The sequence below is a fragment of the Diceros bicornis genome, chromosome 2 (assembly GCF_020826845.1).
Source record: "Diceros bicornis minor isolate mBicDic1 chromosome 2, mDicBic1.mat.cur, whole genome shotgun sequence".
In the NCBI taxonomy this organism is placed as follows: Eukaryota; Metazoa; Chordata; class Mammalia; order Perissodactyla; family Rhinocerotidae; genus Diceros; species Diceros bicornis.
In genome coordinates this window covers 56,801,561-56,820,179 of record NC_080741.1, presented here as the reverse complement: position 1 = coordinate 56,820,179, position 18,619 = coordinate 56,801,561, and the positions used below count along the sequence as shown (strand labels likewise).

The 18,619-nt window shown below is 34.2% G+C and overlaps 1 protein-coding gene across 5 annotated transcripts in view; it reads right to left on the bottom strand.

The window, feature by feature from the left end:
- Window positions 1-18,619, bottom strand: part of CCDC66 (coiled-coil domain containing 66) — a 53,594-nt gene that overhangs the window by 9,475 nt on the left and 25,500 nt on the right. For all 5 annotated transcript variants that reach the window (XM_058561535.1, XM_058561555.1, XM_058561525.1 and 2 more), the window contains 6 exons: window positions 10,937-11,068; window positions 10,288-10,538; window positions 9,739-9,823; window positions 8,757-8,918; window positions 7,406-7,550; window positions 6,512-6,652 (listed from right to left, as the gene is read on the bottom strand). In XM_058561535.1, the coding sequence (XP_058417518.1) occupies window positions 6,512-6,652; window positions 7,406-7,550; window positions 8,757-8,918; window positions 9,739-9,823; window positions 10,288-10,538; window positions 10,937-11,068 (916 nt within the window). The remainder of the gene's footprint in view (window positions 1-6,511; window positions 6,653-7,405; window positions 7,551-8,756; window positions 8,919-9,738; window positions 9,824-10,287; window positions 10,539-10,936; window positions 11,069-18,619) is intronic.

The window sequence follows — 18,619 nt, the reverse complement described above, 5'->3', positions numbered from 1 at the left end:
AATGCATAGAAACCAACACAGAGAGCCCAGCAAAATGAAGAAACAGAGAAATATGTTCCATACAAAGGAACAAGATAAGACTTCACGAAAAAACCTTAATGAAACGGAGATAAGTAATTTACTTGATAAAAGAGTTCAAAGTAATGGTCATAAAGATGCTCACCAAACAGGGGAGAAGAATTAGAGGAACACAGTGAGAACTTCAACAAAGAGAAAATACCAAATAGAAGTATGAAAACAGAAGTCACAGATCTGAAGAATACAAGAACTTAACTGAAAAACATACTAGAGGGGTTCAACAGCAGACTAGATGAAGCAGCAGAAAGGATCAGCAAACTCAAAGATACGGCAGTGGAACTTATCCAATCAGAGCAACAAAAAGAAAAAAGAATGAAAAAAAGTAAAGACAGCTTAAGTAACTTATGGGACAACATCACGTTGACTATCATTTGTATTATAAGGTGACCAGAAGAGAGAGAGAAAGGGGCAAAAAATTTCTTGAAGAAATAATGGCTGAAAACTTCCCTAACTTGGGGAAGGAAACAGACATCCAAATCCAGGAAGCCCAGCGAGTTCTAAAAAAGATGAACCCAAAAAGACCCACGCCAAGACACATTATAATTAAAATGTCAAAAGTTAAAGACAAGGAGAGAATCTTAAAGGCAGAAAGAGAAAAACAACTTGTTACCTATATGGGAACCTTCATAAAGACTATGAAAAGATTTTCAGCAGAAACTTTGCAGACCAGAAGGCAGTGGCATGCTATATTCAAACTGCAGAAATGAAAAAACTTCCAACCAAGACTATTCTACCCAGCAAGTTATCAATCAGAATTGAAGGAGAGATAAAGAGTTCTCCAGACAAGCAAAAGCTAAAGGAGTTCATTGACACTAAACAGGCCTTATAAGGAATGCTAAAGGGACTTCTTTAAGCTGAAAAGAATAGGCACTAATCAGAATAAGAAAACATATGAAAGTATAAATCTCACTGGTAAAGGTTAATATATAGTAAAGGTAGTGGATTAACCACTTATAATGCTAGTATGAAGGTTAAAAGACAAAAGTAGTAAAAAATAACTATAATTACAATACTTAGTTAAGAGATGCACAAGATAAAAAGATGTAAAATGTAACATCAAAAATATAAAACATGGGAGGAGAGTAAAAATGTAGAGCTTTAGAATGCATACAAACTTAAGTTGTTATCAACTTAAAATAGTCTGTTATAAATATAAGTTGTTACATGTAAGCCTCATGGTAACCACAAAGCAAAAAGCAATAGCAAACAAACAAAAGATAAAGAGAAAGCAATCTAAGCACACTACTAAAGAAAGTCATCAAAACACAAAGGAAGACAGCAATAGAAGTAGAAAGGAACACCAGAGAAACTACAAAACAACCGGAAAACAATAAACAAAATGGCAATAAATATATACCTAGCAATAATCACTTTAAATGTAAACAGACTAAATTCTCCAATCCAAAGACATAGAATGGATGAATGGATTAAAAAAAAAAAGACGCATCTATGTTGCCTGCAAGAGACTGACTTCAGATTTAAGGACACACACAGATCGAAAGTGAGGCGATAGAAAAAGATATTCCATGCAAATGGAAACCAAAAGAAAGTGAGGGTAACTACACTTATGTCAGACAAAATAGACTTTAAAACAAAGACTGTAATAAGAGACAAAAAAGAGCATTACATAATGATAAAGGGATCAATCCAACAAGAGAATATAACATTTATAGACACTGATGCACCCAACATAGGAGCACCTAAATGTATAAAGCAAAAATTAACTACCTAAAGGGAGAAATAGACTACAATAATAGTAGGGGACTTTAATACCCCACTTACATCAAAGGACAGATCATCTAGACAGAAAATCAACAAGAAAACAACAGCCTTAAATGCCACATTAGACAAGATGGACTTCACAGATACATACAGAACATTCCATCCAAATACAGTTCTAAGAAAGAAGTTCATAGTGATAAATGCCTACATCAAGAAACAAGAAAAATCTCAACTAAACAACCTAACTTTACACTTCAAGGACTAGAAAAAGAAGAAAGACCAAAGTTAGTAGAAGGAAGAAAATAACAAAGATCAGAGCAGAAATAAATGAAATAGAGACTAAAAAGACAATAGCAAAAAAATAAATGAAACTAAGCGCTGGTTCTCTGAAAAGATAAAATTGACAAACCTTAAGCTAGACTCACCAAGAAAGAAAAGCAAGGACTCAAATAAAATCAGAAATGAAAGAGGAGACATTACAACTGATACCACAGAAGAACTACTATGAACTACTATGACTACTATGAACAATTATACACCAATAAATTTGACAAACTAGAAGAAATGGATAAATCTCTAGAAACATACAACCAACTAGAGTCAAACATGAAATAGAAAATCTAACAGACCAATTACTGATAAGAAGAATCTGTAATCAAAAACCTCCTAACAAACAGAAGTCCAGGACCAGACCGTTTCACTGGTGAATTCTACCAAACATTCAAAAACGAATACCAATCCTTTTAAAACTCTTTCAAAAAACAGAAGAGGAGGGAACGCTTCCAATCTCATTTTACAAGGCCAGCATTACCCTGATACCAAAACCAGATCAAGACACCAAAAAAGAAAATTATGGGCCAATATCCCTGATGAACACAGATGGAAAAATCCTCAACAGAATATTAACAAACTGAATTCAACAATACATTAAAAGGATCATACGCTATGATCAAGTGGAATTTATTCCAAGGATGCCAAGATGGTTCAACATGTGCAAATCAATCAATGAAATACACCACATTAACAAAATGAAGGATAAAGATTATATAATCATCTCAACAGATGCAGAAAAAGCATTTGAAAAAACTCAACATCCATTTATGATAAAAACTCTCAACAAAGTGGGTGTAGAGGGAACATACCTCAACATAATAAAGGCCATATATGACAAGGCCACAGCTAACATCATACCCAACAATGAAAAGCTGAAAGCTTTTTCTAAGATCAGGAACAAGACAAGGATGCCCACTCTCACCACTTTTGTTCAACATGGTATTGAAAGTCCTAGCAAGAGCAATTAGGCAAGAAAAATAAAAGGCATCTAAATTAGAAAGGAAGACGTAAAACTGTCACTACTTGCAGATGACATATTATATACAGAAAAGACTCCACCAAAAAACTGTTAGAACTAATAAATTCTAAACTTGCAGGATTTAAAAATCAATATACTGTCACAGGCCACATAATGATGTTTCAGTCAACAATAGACCACATATACGACAGTGGTCCCCTAAGATCAGTACCGTATAGCCTAGACAGAGGGCATACCATCTAGGTTTCTGTAAGTACACTCTATGAAGTTCCCACAACGAAATCCCCTAATGATGCACTTCTCAGAACATATTCCTGTCATTAAGAGACACATGATTGTACAAAAATCTGTTGCATTTCTATACACTAATAACAAACTATTAGAGAAATTAAGAAAATAATCCCATTTACAATTGCATCAAAAAGAATAAAATACCTAGGAAGAAATTTAACCAAGGAAGAGAAAGACTTGTATATTGAAAACCATAAGACATTCATGCAAGAAACTGAAGGCACAAATAAATGAAAAGATATTCCATGCTCACAGACTGGAAGAACAAATATTGTTAAAATGTCCATACTACCCAAAGCAATCTACAGATTCAGTGCACTCCCTATCAAAATTCCAATGGCATTTTTCACAGAACTGGAACAAACAATTCTAAAATTTGTATGGAACCACAAAAGACCCTGAATAACCAAAACAATCTTGAGAAAGAAGAACAAAGCTGGAGGCATCACACTTCCTGATTTCAAACCATATTACAAAACTAGAGTAATCAAAACAGTATGGTATTGGCATAAAAACAAACACATAGATCAAGGGAACAGAACAGAGGCGAGAAATAAACCAATGCATATATGGTCAATTAATTTACGACAAAGGAGCCAAGAATATACAATGGGGAAAGGACAGTCTCTTCAATAATGCTGCTGGGAAAACTGGACAGCCACATGCAAAAGAATGAAATTGGACCACCATCTTACACCAGGGATTAAAGACTTGAATGTAAGACTGGAAACCATAACGCTCCTAGAAGAAAACAGAGGTGGTAAACTCCTTGATGTTGGTCTTGGCGATGATTTTTTGTTATCTGACACCAAAAACAAAGGCAACAAAAGTAAAAGTAAACAAGTGGGACTACATCAAACTAAAAAGCTTCTGCATAGCAAAGGAAACCATCAACAAAATGAAAAAGCAACCTACTGAATGAGAGAAAATATTTTCAAATCATATTTCTGATAACGGATTGATACACAAAATATATAAAGAACTCATACAATGCAACAGCAAAAAAACAAACAATCTGATTAAAAAATGGGTAGAAGACTGAATAGAGATTTTTACAAAGAAGACATACAGATGGCCAACAAGTACATGAAAAGATTCTCAAGATCACTAACCATCAGGGAAATACAAATCAACACCACAGTGTGATACCACACCTTATACCTGGCTATTATCAAAGAGACAAGAAATAACAAGTGTTGGAAAAGTTGTGGAGAAAAGGGAACCCTTGTGCACTGTTGGTGGGAATGTAAATTAGTACAGCCACTATGGAAAAGAGTATGGAAGTTCCTCAAAAAATTAAAAATAGAATTACCACATGATACAGCAATTCCTCTTCTGGGTATTTATCTGAAGGAAACAAAAACACTAACTCAAAAAGATATATGCACTCCCATGTGCACTGCAGCATTATTTACAATAGTTAAGATATGGAAGCAATCTAAATGTCCAATGACACATGAATAGATCAAGAAAATGTAATATATATATATGTGTGTATGTATATAATATGGAATATTACCTAGACATAAAAAAAGAATGAAATCTTGCCATTTGCAACAACATAGACGGACCTTGAGGGCATTATGCTAAGTGAAATGAGTTACACCAAGAAAGACAAGTATCATATGATCTCACTTATACATGGAATCTTAAAAACAACAACAAAAAAACCCAAGCTCATAGATACAGAGAACAGATTGGTGGTTGTGGGGGGGGAGGAAGAGGGGGCAGTGAGTGAAATGGGTGAAGGAGGTCAAAAGGTACAAACTTCTAGTTATAAAATAAATAAGTCATGGTGATATAATGTATAGCATGGTGACTACAGTTAATAATACTGCACTGCATACTTGAAAGTTGCTAAGACAGTAAATCTTAAAAGCTCTCATCACAAGAAAAAAAAATTTTGTAACTGTATGATGACGAATGTTAACTAGACTTTCTGTGATCAGTTTGCAATATATGCTAATATTGAATCATTACGTTGTAAGTCTGAAACTAACGTTATATGTCAATTATACCTCAATTTTAAAAAAGTGAAAAGGTAAAGAGATTTCCTGGAAGTTATTTAAAAAAAAAAAAAGGATTTTTCAGACAGATAGCTGGAGAGCTGAAAGGATTCATAGTAAGCATGGAGACCTACGATAATGATACCCAACACGGGTATTACTTTATTATCTATGAAAAATTTAAAATGAGCACAAGAAAAGATGCTCAGCATTAGTCACTGGGGAAATGCAAATCAAAACCAGGAGATACCACTTCACAACCACAAGAATAAGTGTGGGCAAGGATGTAGAGAAACTGGAACTCTCATACCTTGCTGGTGGGAATGTAAAACAGTACAGATGCTTTGGAAAACAGTTTGGTAGTTCCTCAAAATGCTAAACATACAGTTACTATATGACTAAGTAATGTTACTCTTCTCTCCCAAGAGACCTGAAAACATATGTCTACACAAAAATTTAGACACGAATGTTCACAGCAGCATATCTGTAACAGCCATCTGGAAGTAACCCAAATGTCCATCAACTGATTATAAACAAAATGTAGTATATCTATTAAATGGAAGATTATTCAGCGATAAAAAGGCATGAAGTGCTGATACATGCTACAAGAATGAACCTTAAAACAAGCTAAGTGAAAGAATCCAGACACAAAGACCACATATGGCATGATTCTACTTATATGAAATGTCCAGAATAGGGAAACCTAGAGACAAAGTAGATTAGTGATTGCCTAGGACTGGGGGAAGGGAGGAAATGAAGAGTGACTGCTGATGGGTACAGGGTTTCTTTTTGGAGTGATAAAGATGTTCTAAAATACACTGTAGTGTATGATGCACAACTCTGAATATAAAAACTGAATTGTACTTACTCTTTAACAAAACACTAAATTGTATCCTTTAAAATGGTTAATTTTATGCTATGTGAATTATATCTCAATAAAGCTGTCATCGAGAAATTAAAAACCAAGAGATCTCTTTATTTTCTCTTACTGAAAATCTCAAATTCTTTTAATTTTTAAACTTTAAATTAATTGAACTTAATTCTAATTGTGACTTGAATTTTAAGAAGATTTTAAACCAAATCACAATTTCTAAACAAATACCTGTTTGCACACCAGTGTCCTTCTTGGGAGAGATCATAGAATTGATACATGTATTCATTTTACCATTGACTTCATCTAAGCCGTCTCTTGAATTTGAAATCTTGTTAGTAGATGCATTATATTCCACTTGTATAGTATCAACTGGCAAGAGAAATAAATTATCTGATAAAATGACAGTTCAGGAATATTAATAAAAATTGTGTGTAGCAGCAGCTAAATATGCACAAGAATTTTAGTTTAATCAATCAGTATGAACACTGCAATAAAAATTTAGAAGGGCTGGCCTAAAGTTTCCTTCAAAAAGTTACCTGCATTCTTATCCCTTACTGAATTTAGGGAGATCACTTACTAGATTTTTCTGTAAAAATGGGTACAAAAGTACACATTTTACCTATTGTGAGCAAAACATAAGAAAATTTGGGGCCAGCTCAGTGGCACAGTGGTTAAGTGTGTGTGCTGCACTTTGGCGGCCTGGGGTTCGCGGGTTCGGATCCTGGGCGCGCATCGATGCACCGCTTGTCAAGCCATGCTGTGGCGGCATCCCATATAAAGCAGAGGAAGATGGGCACAGATGTTAGCCCAGGGCCAGTCTTCCTCAGCAAAAAAAGAAAAAAAAGAGGATTGGCATCAGATGTTAGCTCAGGGCTAGTCTTCCTCACACACACAAAAAAAAACATAAGAAAATTTATGTGAAAAGATATTAAAAGTGTAAATTATTTAGTTCTACTCTTAAGCCAATTTCCCAAATAAAATAAGCATTATAAAGTTACATTAGCTCAAGGTCTGAAATTCCTTAAGAAATAGTTAGTAGGTGTGTTAAAGGTATTAAAAATAAGAAATTATTTAAAATCATCTTAAAAAATATTATAAATAAAACTCCAGTTCAGTGCTTACTGCCAAGATTTTTAATCAATCTAGAAGTGTCATGTCCCTTTTGAGCCAATTCTCGGATTCTCTGTTCTTGTTTCAGTCTCTGTGCCAGCTCCTGTGCTTTCTGCATTGTCTGGAACAGCTCATTTGTCTTGAGAGTCATGATTTCCTATCAATATTGAAGTGCACAAAGTTATGAAAATACAATTATCAAGCACATACAGACTTTTCTCTCTCAGGAGATATTTTCTAAGCTCCTACTATGTGCCAGGCACTATTCACAATAATGGGAGTAGAGCAGTGAACAGGGCAAAGTTCCTTTCCTTTTGGAGCTTACATTTTAATCTTTTTCTACAGCTGTATTAGACCACAAATATAAGAGCTCTTCTACCTATTCAAGTTTACATTAATAAAGTTTTCAAAATTTCTAAAAGCAACGATCAATTCCATCAGAATTCTATTAAGATTAAAAATAGATTATTAAGAAGTAAAACAACGTTTACGGCCATTTCTTGCAATTCAAGCAAATAATATTTTGAATTTTTTCATATATACACATAGTTATTTCATAGGAGTAGTTGGCTCAGCTTATTCAATATAATGAAATCAGAACCCAGACCATGTGTCCCTTCATCAACTAATTTTGGAGTGAAGATTCCAAGTAGGAAAAGGGAAGAAAACGCAGGCTCTCGGCCCCACCTCCCAGCTCCAGGGCAAGTGCTTTATGCTCCACTCTATAAATCTCATAAATCTTTGGCAATTGAATTTCATAGTATGATTTGCTCTTTTGTCAGGTCAGCTCAAACGTGGCACTCGACAGCACCATACCTATGCTCTCTGCACCACTTAATATAGGGGTTCTCCTAGCCAACCAGATATCTATTCTTTTTAAAAAGACTCTTATTTAAGCACAGAGGAAACCTCTAACACAGCAAAAAACTATATCATCAATCCCAGCCAGTCACTCTGCAAGTATATTCTCCTGTTCACAAGTGGATACAGACAGAAAGGCCAATCATTTCTCTTAACATATCTAGAATATTTATTAATATAATACTCATAGCTTAGAACACATTTCAAAATCAAGCACATAGATAAATTTTGTTTTGTGCTATAATAACTCATCTTGACCTCCTTCTTAGCAGAGAGAAAAAACCCAACCAATATAGCATTTGTGAACCGATCATTTGAAATAATAAAACCTTCTCCAGCTTCTCCCTACTTTCATAACCCTCTTTATGCAAAGCTTCAATGTTTCTGCGTTCAGCTTCACAATTTCAAAATACATGCAAATGTTCAATTTCTGGTTATTATTCCTTTTAAAAACATATCCATTTTTACTCTAAAATGTTACAGTTAGAATATAAATACCTACTTCCTTTTGTTTCTGCTTAAGCATGTCTTCTTCATACTGTCTCTGCATCTCTCCTCGTTCCCGTGCTAAGCGATGCTCCTCTTCTTGTTCTTCCTTCTTTCTTTGCTCTTCTTCCAGCTGCTTCTTCCTGTGCTTCTCTTCTACCTGAGCAGTAATGGCTTTCTAGTCACAAACAATCACATAAATCATTGTCACAAATAAAAAACACCCATGAAGCATTTGTTTGGTGTTTCTAAAATAAGTTTATCACTATACAGAAAGTATTACATATATGAGTAGAGTTAAAATGTCAAATTTCCAACGTATTTCTCCCATCAGCCACTTGTCAAGTTCTACATGCTTTTTTTTTTAACCCCAGAGGGCTGTTAGAACTGATAGAAAAACAACTGAAGAAAAAAATCTCAGTGCTTAGCATAGTGCCTTGTAAGTAGAAGATGCTCCATAAATGTCTGTTCACTTAACTGATTAGAGTAATGTTATTAACTAAACCAAAATCTTCATGTATCAGAGGTTTGAAAGAATTATTCAGACATTTAAGTCCTTTTAGTATCAGACTAAAGTTAGGAGAAAATTTTAATCTTAGTCTCCTTTCCTATATTATCTGCTAGACTTCTTAATCATAATTCTATTTCAAACCCCTATATAGTTCCCTTTCAAAGAACTAATTCTCATCCTGAACAAAATTCAGGAGAACTAAACTGACAAAAAAAATACTAACTTAACATTTAGTGCCATTTCGTATCCACCATGAAGATGTTCTCTTCTGGAAGGCAGGTGGCTATACTATGTAATACTGTTTGGTTCTCAACATGAGTATAATTCTAATACAATGTCAGGTGGAGTAGGGATTAGATTCATCACAGGATTGGACAGGGCCTGTGCTATAAATTTACACTGGAATTTTAATTTCCATTTACTTAAGTATCTATTAGCCATGACTACTACTTATTAAGGCAAAGAACAATATTTTACAATGCAATACCTGATGTTCTAACTGTTTTTGTCGCCGCCTGTCTCGTTCCTCAATCTCAGCTGGGTCCAAAAGAGCAGTCATAGAACGGAGAAAGCTGGCAAGATAGATACATTAGCCATTTAAAATCCCCAAAAGGTGGGTTTAACAAGGTGTTAAATCATTTTTGTTTGGGATATCTACTAATAATTTCTATTTTAAACACCAAACCAGAAACCAATTAAGATATATGCTAGTGGCCGGCCCCATGGCGTAGCGGTTAAGTGCGCGCACTCCGCTGCTGGCGGCCCAGGTTTGGATCCCGGGCACGCATCGTGTGTCAGGCCATGCTGTGGCAGCATCCCACATAAAGTGGAGGAAGATCGGCTGGATGTTAGCCCAGGGCTAGTCTTCCTCAGCAAAAGAGGAAGATTGGCAGATGTTAGCTCAGGGCTGATCTTCCTCACAAAAAACAAAACAAAACAAAAAACAAGCAAAAAGATATATTATAAACATAACAATAGTCTTAATAAAGCACACAGACTTTCTTAAACGTCAATAAATACTGAAGAATGAACTTACTTCGTTCTTTGACTGTTTGCTATAGCCACATCTCTAACAGGTTTTACTATATGCTGCTCCTCTGAAGGTTCAACCTGGGTTCCAGTTGTAGGTGTATAAACACTGCTGCAGTGAGCCAGCTCCTGAGTGTCCGGAGAGACACAGAGGTACTCTGGCTGTTTGTGTGTTGACCAAGAGGACAACTGAGACTGAGAACCAGGACCACTCTTTAATGAATCAAAATGCATTGCCCATCTGTCATGTTCCTCACCCTAATGATGACAAATAAGAATTTCTAAGAATTTTCCCAATTGTTCTCATGTATAAAATTCTAAATGACAAACATGATTTCTAAAAGTCACCATACAGCAGTATAAGCATCATAAAAATTAACAAAACTGTATTCTATATTGATTCCATATACATTTCAATAATTAGCTTAGAGAATATGAGAAATTCAAAGAATAAGGAAGTTTCCAAAAAGTTAATTACAAGAAACTATGCAAAATCACATGTACTAAATGCATTCAATGCAAGGTTCACAAGAGCAAATGTGGAATAATTTGAATACTCTAGTCTTGTCAAATAGTTTCAGGATACTTTTCAGTTTATGATTAAAGACTTTGAAATTATTTTTTTCCCTTTATATCCATAAAACTTTCTAAGTTACCTTTGAAGACATAATTTTTTCCTCTATTTTTCTTTGGCGGTCATCTTCTATTTGCTTGTTCAACTCTTCAATCCATTTTCTCTGCTGTTCTTGTTTCACAGCACTGAAAGGGCGCTCCAGTGGTACTGCTTCCTAAACAACAGTCATCAATACCATCTAAGGTTCAGTTCTCTTTTTCTAATCATTTTATATTTACAAATCTTGCCAAAGAATTTATACAGATTTAATGTGGAAAGGCATTTATCTCTAAGAGGAGCAATAATTTTAAACAAAGAAATTGAGTACACAAGAATTAAGTAGATATATTCTGGTTTTCAGAATCATATTTATAACATATACTAGCAGAAGAATGGAAGATAACTAAGCATAAGGAAAGAAATTTTATAATGAAAAATAGAAAATTCTTTCTTCAAAACAAAGAAAAGATAATTTAAAATAGATGCATATTGTTTTACATTTGGCTTCGGAATACAACAAATATTGCTTTTGGACCAAGAACCAAAAGGATGTAAGAGAGCCAGAGGCTTTCTCTATAGAACCATGTCTCTCTCTAGGAAATCTTGCTTCTTTTCCGTTTCTGCTGCTACAGCCCTATCACAATCTATGATGTTTCAAAAAAATATATATATATTGTGTCCAGATTAAGTCCTTAAATTCTAAGAAAAAAATAAAAATAGTAACATAAAACTTCGTTATTGCTTTAACTTAGAGTTTAGTATGCTCTAACAAAAAGGAAAGAATACATTCTACTCAAATTGTCCTGAAATGCAACAGCTAAGCAATAAACATTTTGTTATATGAAATAAATGCAAGATGTAACTTAAAAAATGGTTTGACAGACTACTACAAAGGCAATATACATCGCAATGTTACTTTTTGCCCTTGTTTTTACCAGAAACAATGGCAAGGCTTATAGTTTACAATCAATTGCTTTGATCAAAGGAAGTACTTATATACAAAAAGGAAAAATCTTAGTATCTCAGGTGCTTCTACATATTTTAAACAGATAAAATCCATTATATTTATTTAAGCCTAAAAGAACCACTTCAAAACGAGCATTATCTTCAGGTAAGTGATTTAACAATTCTACCTCTAGAAATGTTCTTTAAGAGGCCAAAATGGAAGAGAAAAACAAATGGACCCTTTGAACTCCTTAGAAGAAATTCTCAACATGGTATTTAATCATCTTAGAATTTTGTGATCTGTGTCTTAATTAAGTGTGATGTAACCAAATCTGGTTTCAAATTTTAGTGGAGTTGCAAATTATTCAGGGATTAGACACAAGTCAAAGTCACCCCTGCAAGGTCCTAAAATCACTCCTAAATGTTTTACATATGTCTTATATTTACAACCCTGTGGAAAATTTAATAATCAGTTCTCTAAATTCAGTCTTCACTTTCGTATTCAAGGATGTCTTACAAAGCCATTACCACTCACTTGCTTACCACTTGAATAATTCATTTCACTTCTCCAACTGACTAGGAAACCCTTTAAATTATTCTTATTTTCTTTTTCACAAGTTCCCCGCAATGTGCATTCAGTTAGAGAAATGAAAGTATAAGGATTTAGGGGGTGGGGAGAGGTGGTAGGTAGAATGGAATCTCCCTTTTGGTTACTGAGCTCATTTGGTTGAAGCTGAGTAAGGCAGATATATGTATAATACAAGACACACTGTGTAACAAATGTTTTGACCATGGTCTAAGACCTCTCTTCTGTCAATTCCTCTAAACAGTTAAGGAAACAACCCTCTTTCCCCAGGGTCAGTCATAGTTTTTTTTACCTTATCTCCCTCACATTACTGACCTGAGACTTCCCTTCCCCTACATAAAAACTCCTTTTCTAAACACACATTTTGAGCGTATTCTCAAGTGACAGCCTTGAATGAAGACTCATTGTCATAGGTACTCACTACATCCTACCCCACAAACAGTTCCTGCTGTTATAGGGTCCTAATGTAATTCTTTAGCTACTTTCAAGTTATTCTATGTTAGGAAATGTTAGTCTTACTCCTAATACAAATGCTGCATGAATGGCGGCTACTAAATCAGAACTGAAAGTAGAGGGCTTTTCAAATGGTCCACTACAGATGCCTGGTTCTGTTTCATTTAATTCTCCCCTTAAAGCAGTTTTTAAAAATGCAGCTTTGGGGAAAGGACAATACTCAGTGGTGACTTTGCCATGGTCCAAAATTGCCCTGGTTGCCAGTCCATGATTCCCAAGTCCAGATGCCAAGAACCTCCTCACTCTAGGCATTATCCACCTACTCATCTTGTCCACTCACCATGCAGAAAAGGCATTCGTGTGGGTGGTAGGTGGTCTCAGGACACTGGGCTAGAAAGAAGAGGATTTTCCAAGAAGAGCAGCAAAACAAACAGCTGAAATCAGGGGCTGGCCCTGTGGCGTAGCGGTTAAGTGCACACCCTTCGCTGCTGGCAGCCCGGGTTCGGGTCCCGGGCGCACACCGACGCATGTGCTTGTCAGGCCATGCTGTGGCAGCGTCCCATATCAAGTGGAGGAACATAGGCACAGATGTTAGCCCAGGGTCAGTCTTCCTCAGCAAAAAGAGGAGGATTGGCATGGATGTTAGCTCAGGGCTGATCTACCTTACACACACAAAAAAGAGAGAGCCGAAATCACTTTTTTGGGGGGGCAGGGGTACTTTGAACTTGAAAATCACTTTCTTGAAAATCCTCTGGAACCAGAAGGACTATAGAAGTGTGCATGTGGCTAAAAATCCTAGTTTTCGTGTGCTTATTTGCCATATATCTATATATCCTCTTTGGAGTCATGTCTGTTCAAAATGTTTTGCCTGTTTTTTAGAATTGAGTTTTCTTATTGAATTTTGCGGGTTTTAAAAGATATATTCTGGATATAAGTCCTTTATCAGACAGGTAATTTGGAAATATTTTCTCCTCTGTATTTTATAATCTAATAGTAATTTTAAAAGAGCAAAATTTTTGATTAAGGGCGTTTATCAACTTTTTCCTTTTATAGATTGTGCTTTCAGCGTTGTGCCAGTGACATTTTTAATTTTATATCCAGCCACTTTGATTAAATTTACCTGTTATTTCTATAAATATGACTATCATTGATTTCCAAATGTTAAACCTGGCTTGCATTTCTTGAATAAACTCAACTCATCATGATGTACTATTTTAAAATTTTTTCTTTCTTGTATCGTCTTGTCAGGTTTTGGTATCAAAAATATGTCTTGTCAGCTTTGGGTATCAGGTTTTTGTTTACGCTGCCCTCATAAACAGCCTTGAAAAGTTTTCCCTTCTACCTTAACTGTCTGGAACAATTCATCAATAAACACATCTGGGCCTGGAGTTTACCTTGTGAGGTTTTTAATGATGGATTCCATTTCTTTAATAAAAAATATAGGTTCATTCAGATTTTCTATTTCTTGTGTCAATTTCAGCAATTTGTTGTTCTATTAGTCTGTTTTTCACCTAAATTCTCTTATGTATTAGCAAAAGTTGTTCAGAATATCCTCTTATCTTTTTAATGTCCATAGACTCTTTAAGGATGTCTCCTTTTAAATTCATGCCAATTTTGCAAAGGGTTTATTTATCAATTTAAATAATTTTGTAAAGAACTAACTTTTGGCTTTCTTAATTCTATTGCGCAGGGTTCCAATTTTACTAAATATACACTCTGATCTTATTATTTCCTTCCTTCTCTTTCCTTTGGGTTTAATTTTTGATGTTCCTTCTCTAACTTCCTGAAATGAATACTTAGATCATTGATGTTTTGTTTTCAGTATTTCTTTTCCAAGAAATGTATTTAAGTCTATAAATTTCCCTCTCAGCAGAGGAAGTCCACGTGTTTTGATATGTAATATTTTCGTTATCATTCAGTTCAGAATACTTTCTAATTGTGAGTTTTTCTTTCATTCACTTAGAAGTATATTGCTTAAATATCAAACATTTGGAAACTTTATTGTTACCATTTGTACTGGTATCTAGCTTAATTCCACTGTGATAACACATTCCGTGTAATTTGAACCCATGAAATTTGTTGAGACTTTATGGCCTAGCAAATTATTAATTCTCACTTTCTATCTCTAATATTTTGTCCATAGATTCTTCAGGTTTTCTATATAAATTACAAATCATTACAATTTTATTTTTTCCTTTCCATTTCTTATGACTTTTAATTTCTTATCCTTGTGTTGCTATACTAGCTAGGACCACCAACAACAAATAGTAATAATGTGTGCATCTTATATTTAATTTTAAATGGAATACTTCTAAAATTTCTCATTTAAGATGATGTTTGTTTTAGGTAACAATTGATTGGAAATTCCTTCTGGCCTAATTTCCTAAGGCATTTTCCTTAATGACCCTGTGTTGAATTTTATCAAATGCTTTTTCTGCATCTATACAGATATTTTCTTTTATTGTGTTAAAATGGTACATTACACTTGTGGATTTTTAAAAATTTCCTTAACTACCTAGCATGGACCTCTTAATCATGATATATTACCATTTTATATATTATTGAATTTTACTTACTAATATTTTCTTTAGATTTTGTGCTTAAATTCATGAATGAAATTAAAAAACTTAATTTTCCTTTTTTGTTATGTATTTTTATGGCTTTAATATCAAGTTTATACTGGTCCTACACAATGAATTGGGGGCTATGTCGTATTTCTACTGCCTGGGAATCTGAATAAATTTGGGATATTCATTCCTCTAAAGCTTAGTAGAAATTTCAAAACCATGTGGGTACTCTGTTTCCCTTGTGAGAAAATTTTTTTAACCAGATCTACATTTACTTTCATAGTTACAGTCAAACTTTTAATTTCTTTTTAAGCCAGTCCCCATAAGTTATAATTTTTAAAGTAATTTATCCATTCCATCTAAGTTTTCAAATTGTTGGCATAAGATATTCACTTACTAATGATTTACTCTCTATCTGCAATTATGCCATTTTCACTCATAATTTTGTCTTTCCTTGATCAGTCTTGCTGGAGATTTATTTTGTTACTTCTTTCAAAAGAGGCAACTTTCAGCTTTGTATGTTATATATTTCACTGATTGGTGCCCCCTCCTATTTTCATAATCTATTTTTTCTAATTTAGGTTTATTCTGTTGTTCTTTTTCTAACTTCTTAAGATTCACGCCTAGCACGTTGATTCAAAGGTTTTCTTCTTGATATAATTTCCCTTGGATCCTACTTTACCACGTTTTGATGTGTATATCCATTATCATTCTGTTCCAAGTATCTGTGATTTCCAATTCTTTAACTCTCAAATTATTTAGTAATGCGATTTTTAATTTCCAAACATGTAGTAGTTTAAAAAATCTTTTTGCTAGTAACTTTTAAGTTACCTGCTTTGTAGTTAGAGACCATTGTCTGTATAACAGCTATTTAAAATTTAACTGAGTTTTTCTTTATGGCCTAACACGATACTACTTTTTGTAAATATTTCTGTGTGCTTGAGAAAAATATTTCCTTATTGTTGGACACAGAACCTGATATATGTTAATTAGGACCAATTTGCTACCTTTTATGTTGAAATTTCCCTTCAAATAGAGAATTCATAAGTTTCTCTGCAGTTTTATTAATTTCTTGATTCACATGTTTAAGGCTTCATTTGAGTTTACCAATTTCTGCTTTATATACTAGGTGCATGTGTGTTAAAAACTGCTATACCTTCTTGATGCTGAACCTTCTATTAATATTTACAACCCTCACCATCCCCAATAATGCTTTTTGTCTTATTTTTATTAGTGTAGCAATATCAACTTTATTTTGGTTACCACTTTTTTTTTTAATCCTATTATTTTCAACCTTGCTGTGTTTTTAGGTGTGTCCTGTATTCTAGAAAATATCTAGATTTCCTTGTTGCAATCTGCAGGTACTTTTTTAAATTAGTGAGTTTTAGTCCCACTTAGATTTATTAACTTTATTGATGTATTTGGGTCCTATTTCTACTATCGTAATTTTACATTTCAGTTCATGCCACTTTATTTTTAATCTTTAAAATTTTGATATCTATAGATGTCTTCTTCTAATAAGACAAGAACTTTAGCATGGTCTCACATCCTTTGATCTTGCCATCCTCTGCCAACCCATTAATGTTGATATTAACCAGACTTTTCTTAGTTATTAAGGATATATTTTCTCCTTTCAGTTTTAGCAAGTTGTAAAAATAACAATCAACTCTAACCAAGGTATGAAATCATAAATCTCTTGCAGCATCCCTCAATTTACCTTCCTTTTGGTTAAGCACTTCATTCAAAACTGTTTTCCAAGTGGGCCTTTTTATAAAAATCTTCAGAGGACTTGAATGCCTGAGGATATTTTATTATCTACTCTTATTTGAACAATAGTTTGGCTGGATATTAAATTCTAAGTTTTAGGTTCTTTTCCATCAATACTTTGAAAATAAGATTCCGTAGTTATCTTTAACCCAGTCTTGCTATTGAAAAATATGTCTAGCTCATACTTATTTTTTTATATATAGCCTGTTCTTTCCTTCCATAGGCTTTTACAATTTCTCTTTCATAGTCTTAAATTTCAGTTTAATATGTATAGGTGGCATTTTCCTTATTCTTTTTGGCTGCTCTATGGCCCTTTAAATCTGAGGTCAGTCTTTTCATTCTGGGAAACTGATCTCAATTACTCTTTCAAATAATTCCTCTCTCCATTTTTTCCCTCTTCTTTGGGTTGCCTGTTTCTTTTTTTGGTCTGATATTGACTTAAAACAATTTTTCCCTATTGTGCTTTCCTTTTTCAAGATATTTTCTAAATATGGTTTTCCAATTATTTATTCATTGCCTAGCTGTATCATTTCTGCTATTTCTCATCTACTGTATTTTTTACTTTATTGTATGTTTCACACCTAAACTTTCTGCTTGGTTTTGTTTCCTGTTCTCAATGCTAATATTTTCCCTTACTTCTTTTATTATGTTCATTAGACTAAATTTATTGATTCATCTGTCCTAATAATTTTACTTCTGTTGGAATCTGATACACTCTACATTGTTTCTCCTTTGGAATAGTAGCATTCCTCCAACATTTTGTTATTTGCGTGAGTTTATTTTTTTCCTGGCATTATCAACCAAACTCGTCCAGTAATGAACAGCCAATAAACTCAGTGGGTAGGGATGGTGGATAGCAGACTAGCCCTAGGGTGGAAAGTTCAGGCATTAAACTACAATCACTTCCCACGCTTCAAAAACAACTCCTTAGTTCAGAGCTTCCTTTTTGGGAACACTCCTTAGATTGCAATTGTAATTCACCAGCCAGGTGAGTTTGCAGCAGGAAGCGGCGAAGCAGTCTGCACCTGATTTTCCCAGTTCCTCTCAACAAGTAAGATTTAAGCAAGGACTGCCTAGGATTTTATTCTAGAGAACAGCTAGAACAAAGATCTGAGTTAGAGTTAATGTAGCGTGAGGTACAGTTTGTTTTAAGACAATGGCATTAGGAGAGGAGGAGGGAGCAGGTTAGCAAGAACAGAACTCCAACAATTCATTTCTTCTTTTGTTCTCCCACAGAGATTCTGGGTTAACTTCTCCCCCAGGCCACCTACCAACCCAACAGACAAAACAGTATCCCTGCTCTCAATATTTTCAGTATCTTAAGAACTAATCTTAGGGGGAGGTATCAGCAGTTTACACCATAGTTCAGGATCTTGAGATCATGGAATCTTAGTATTTATAAGTTTGT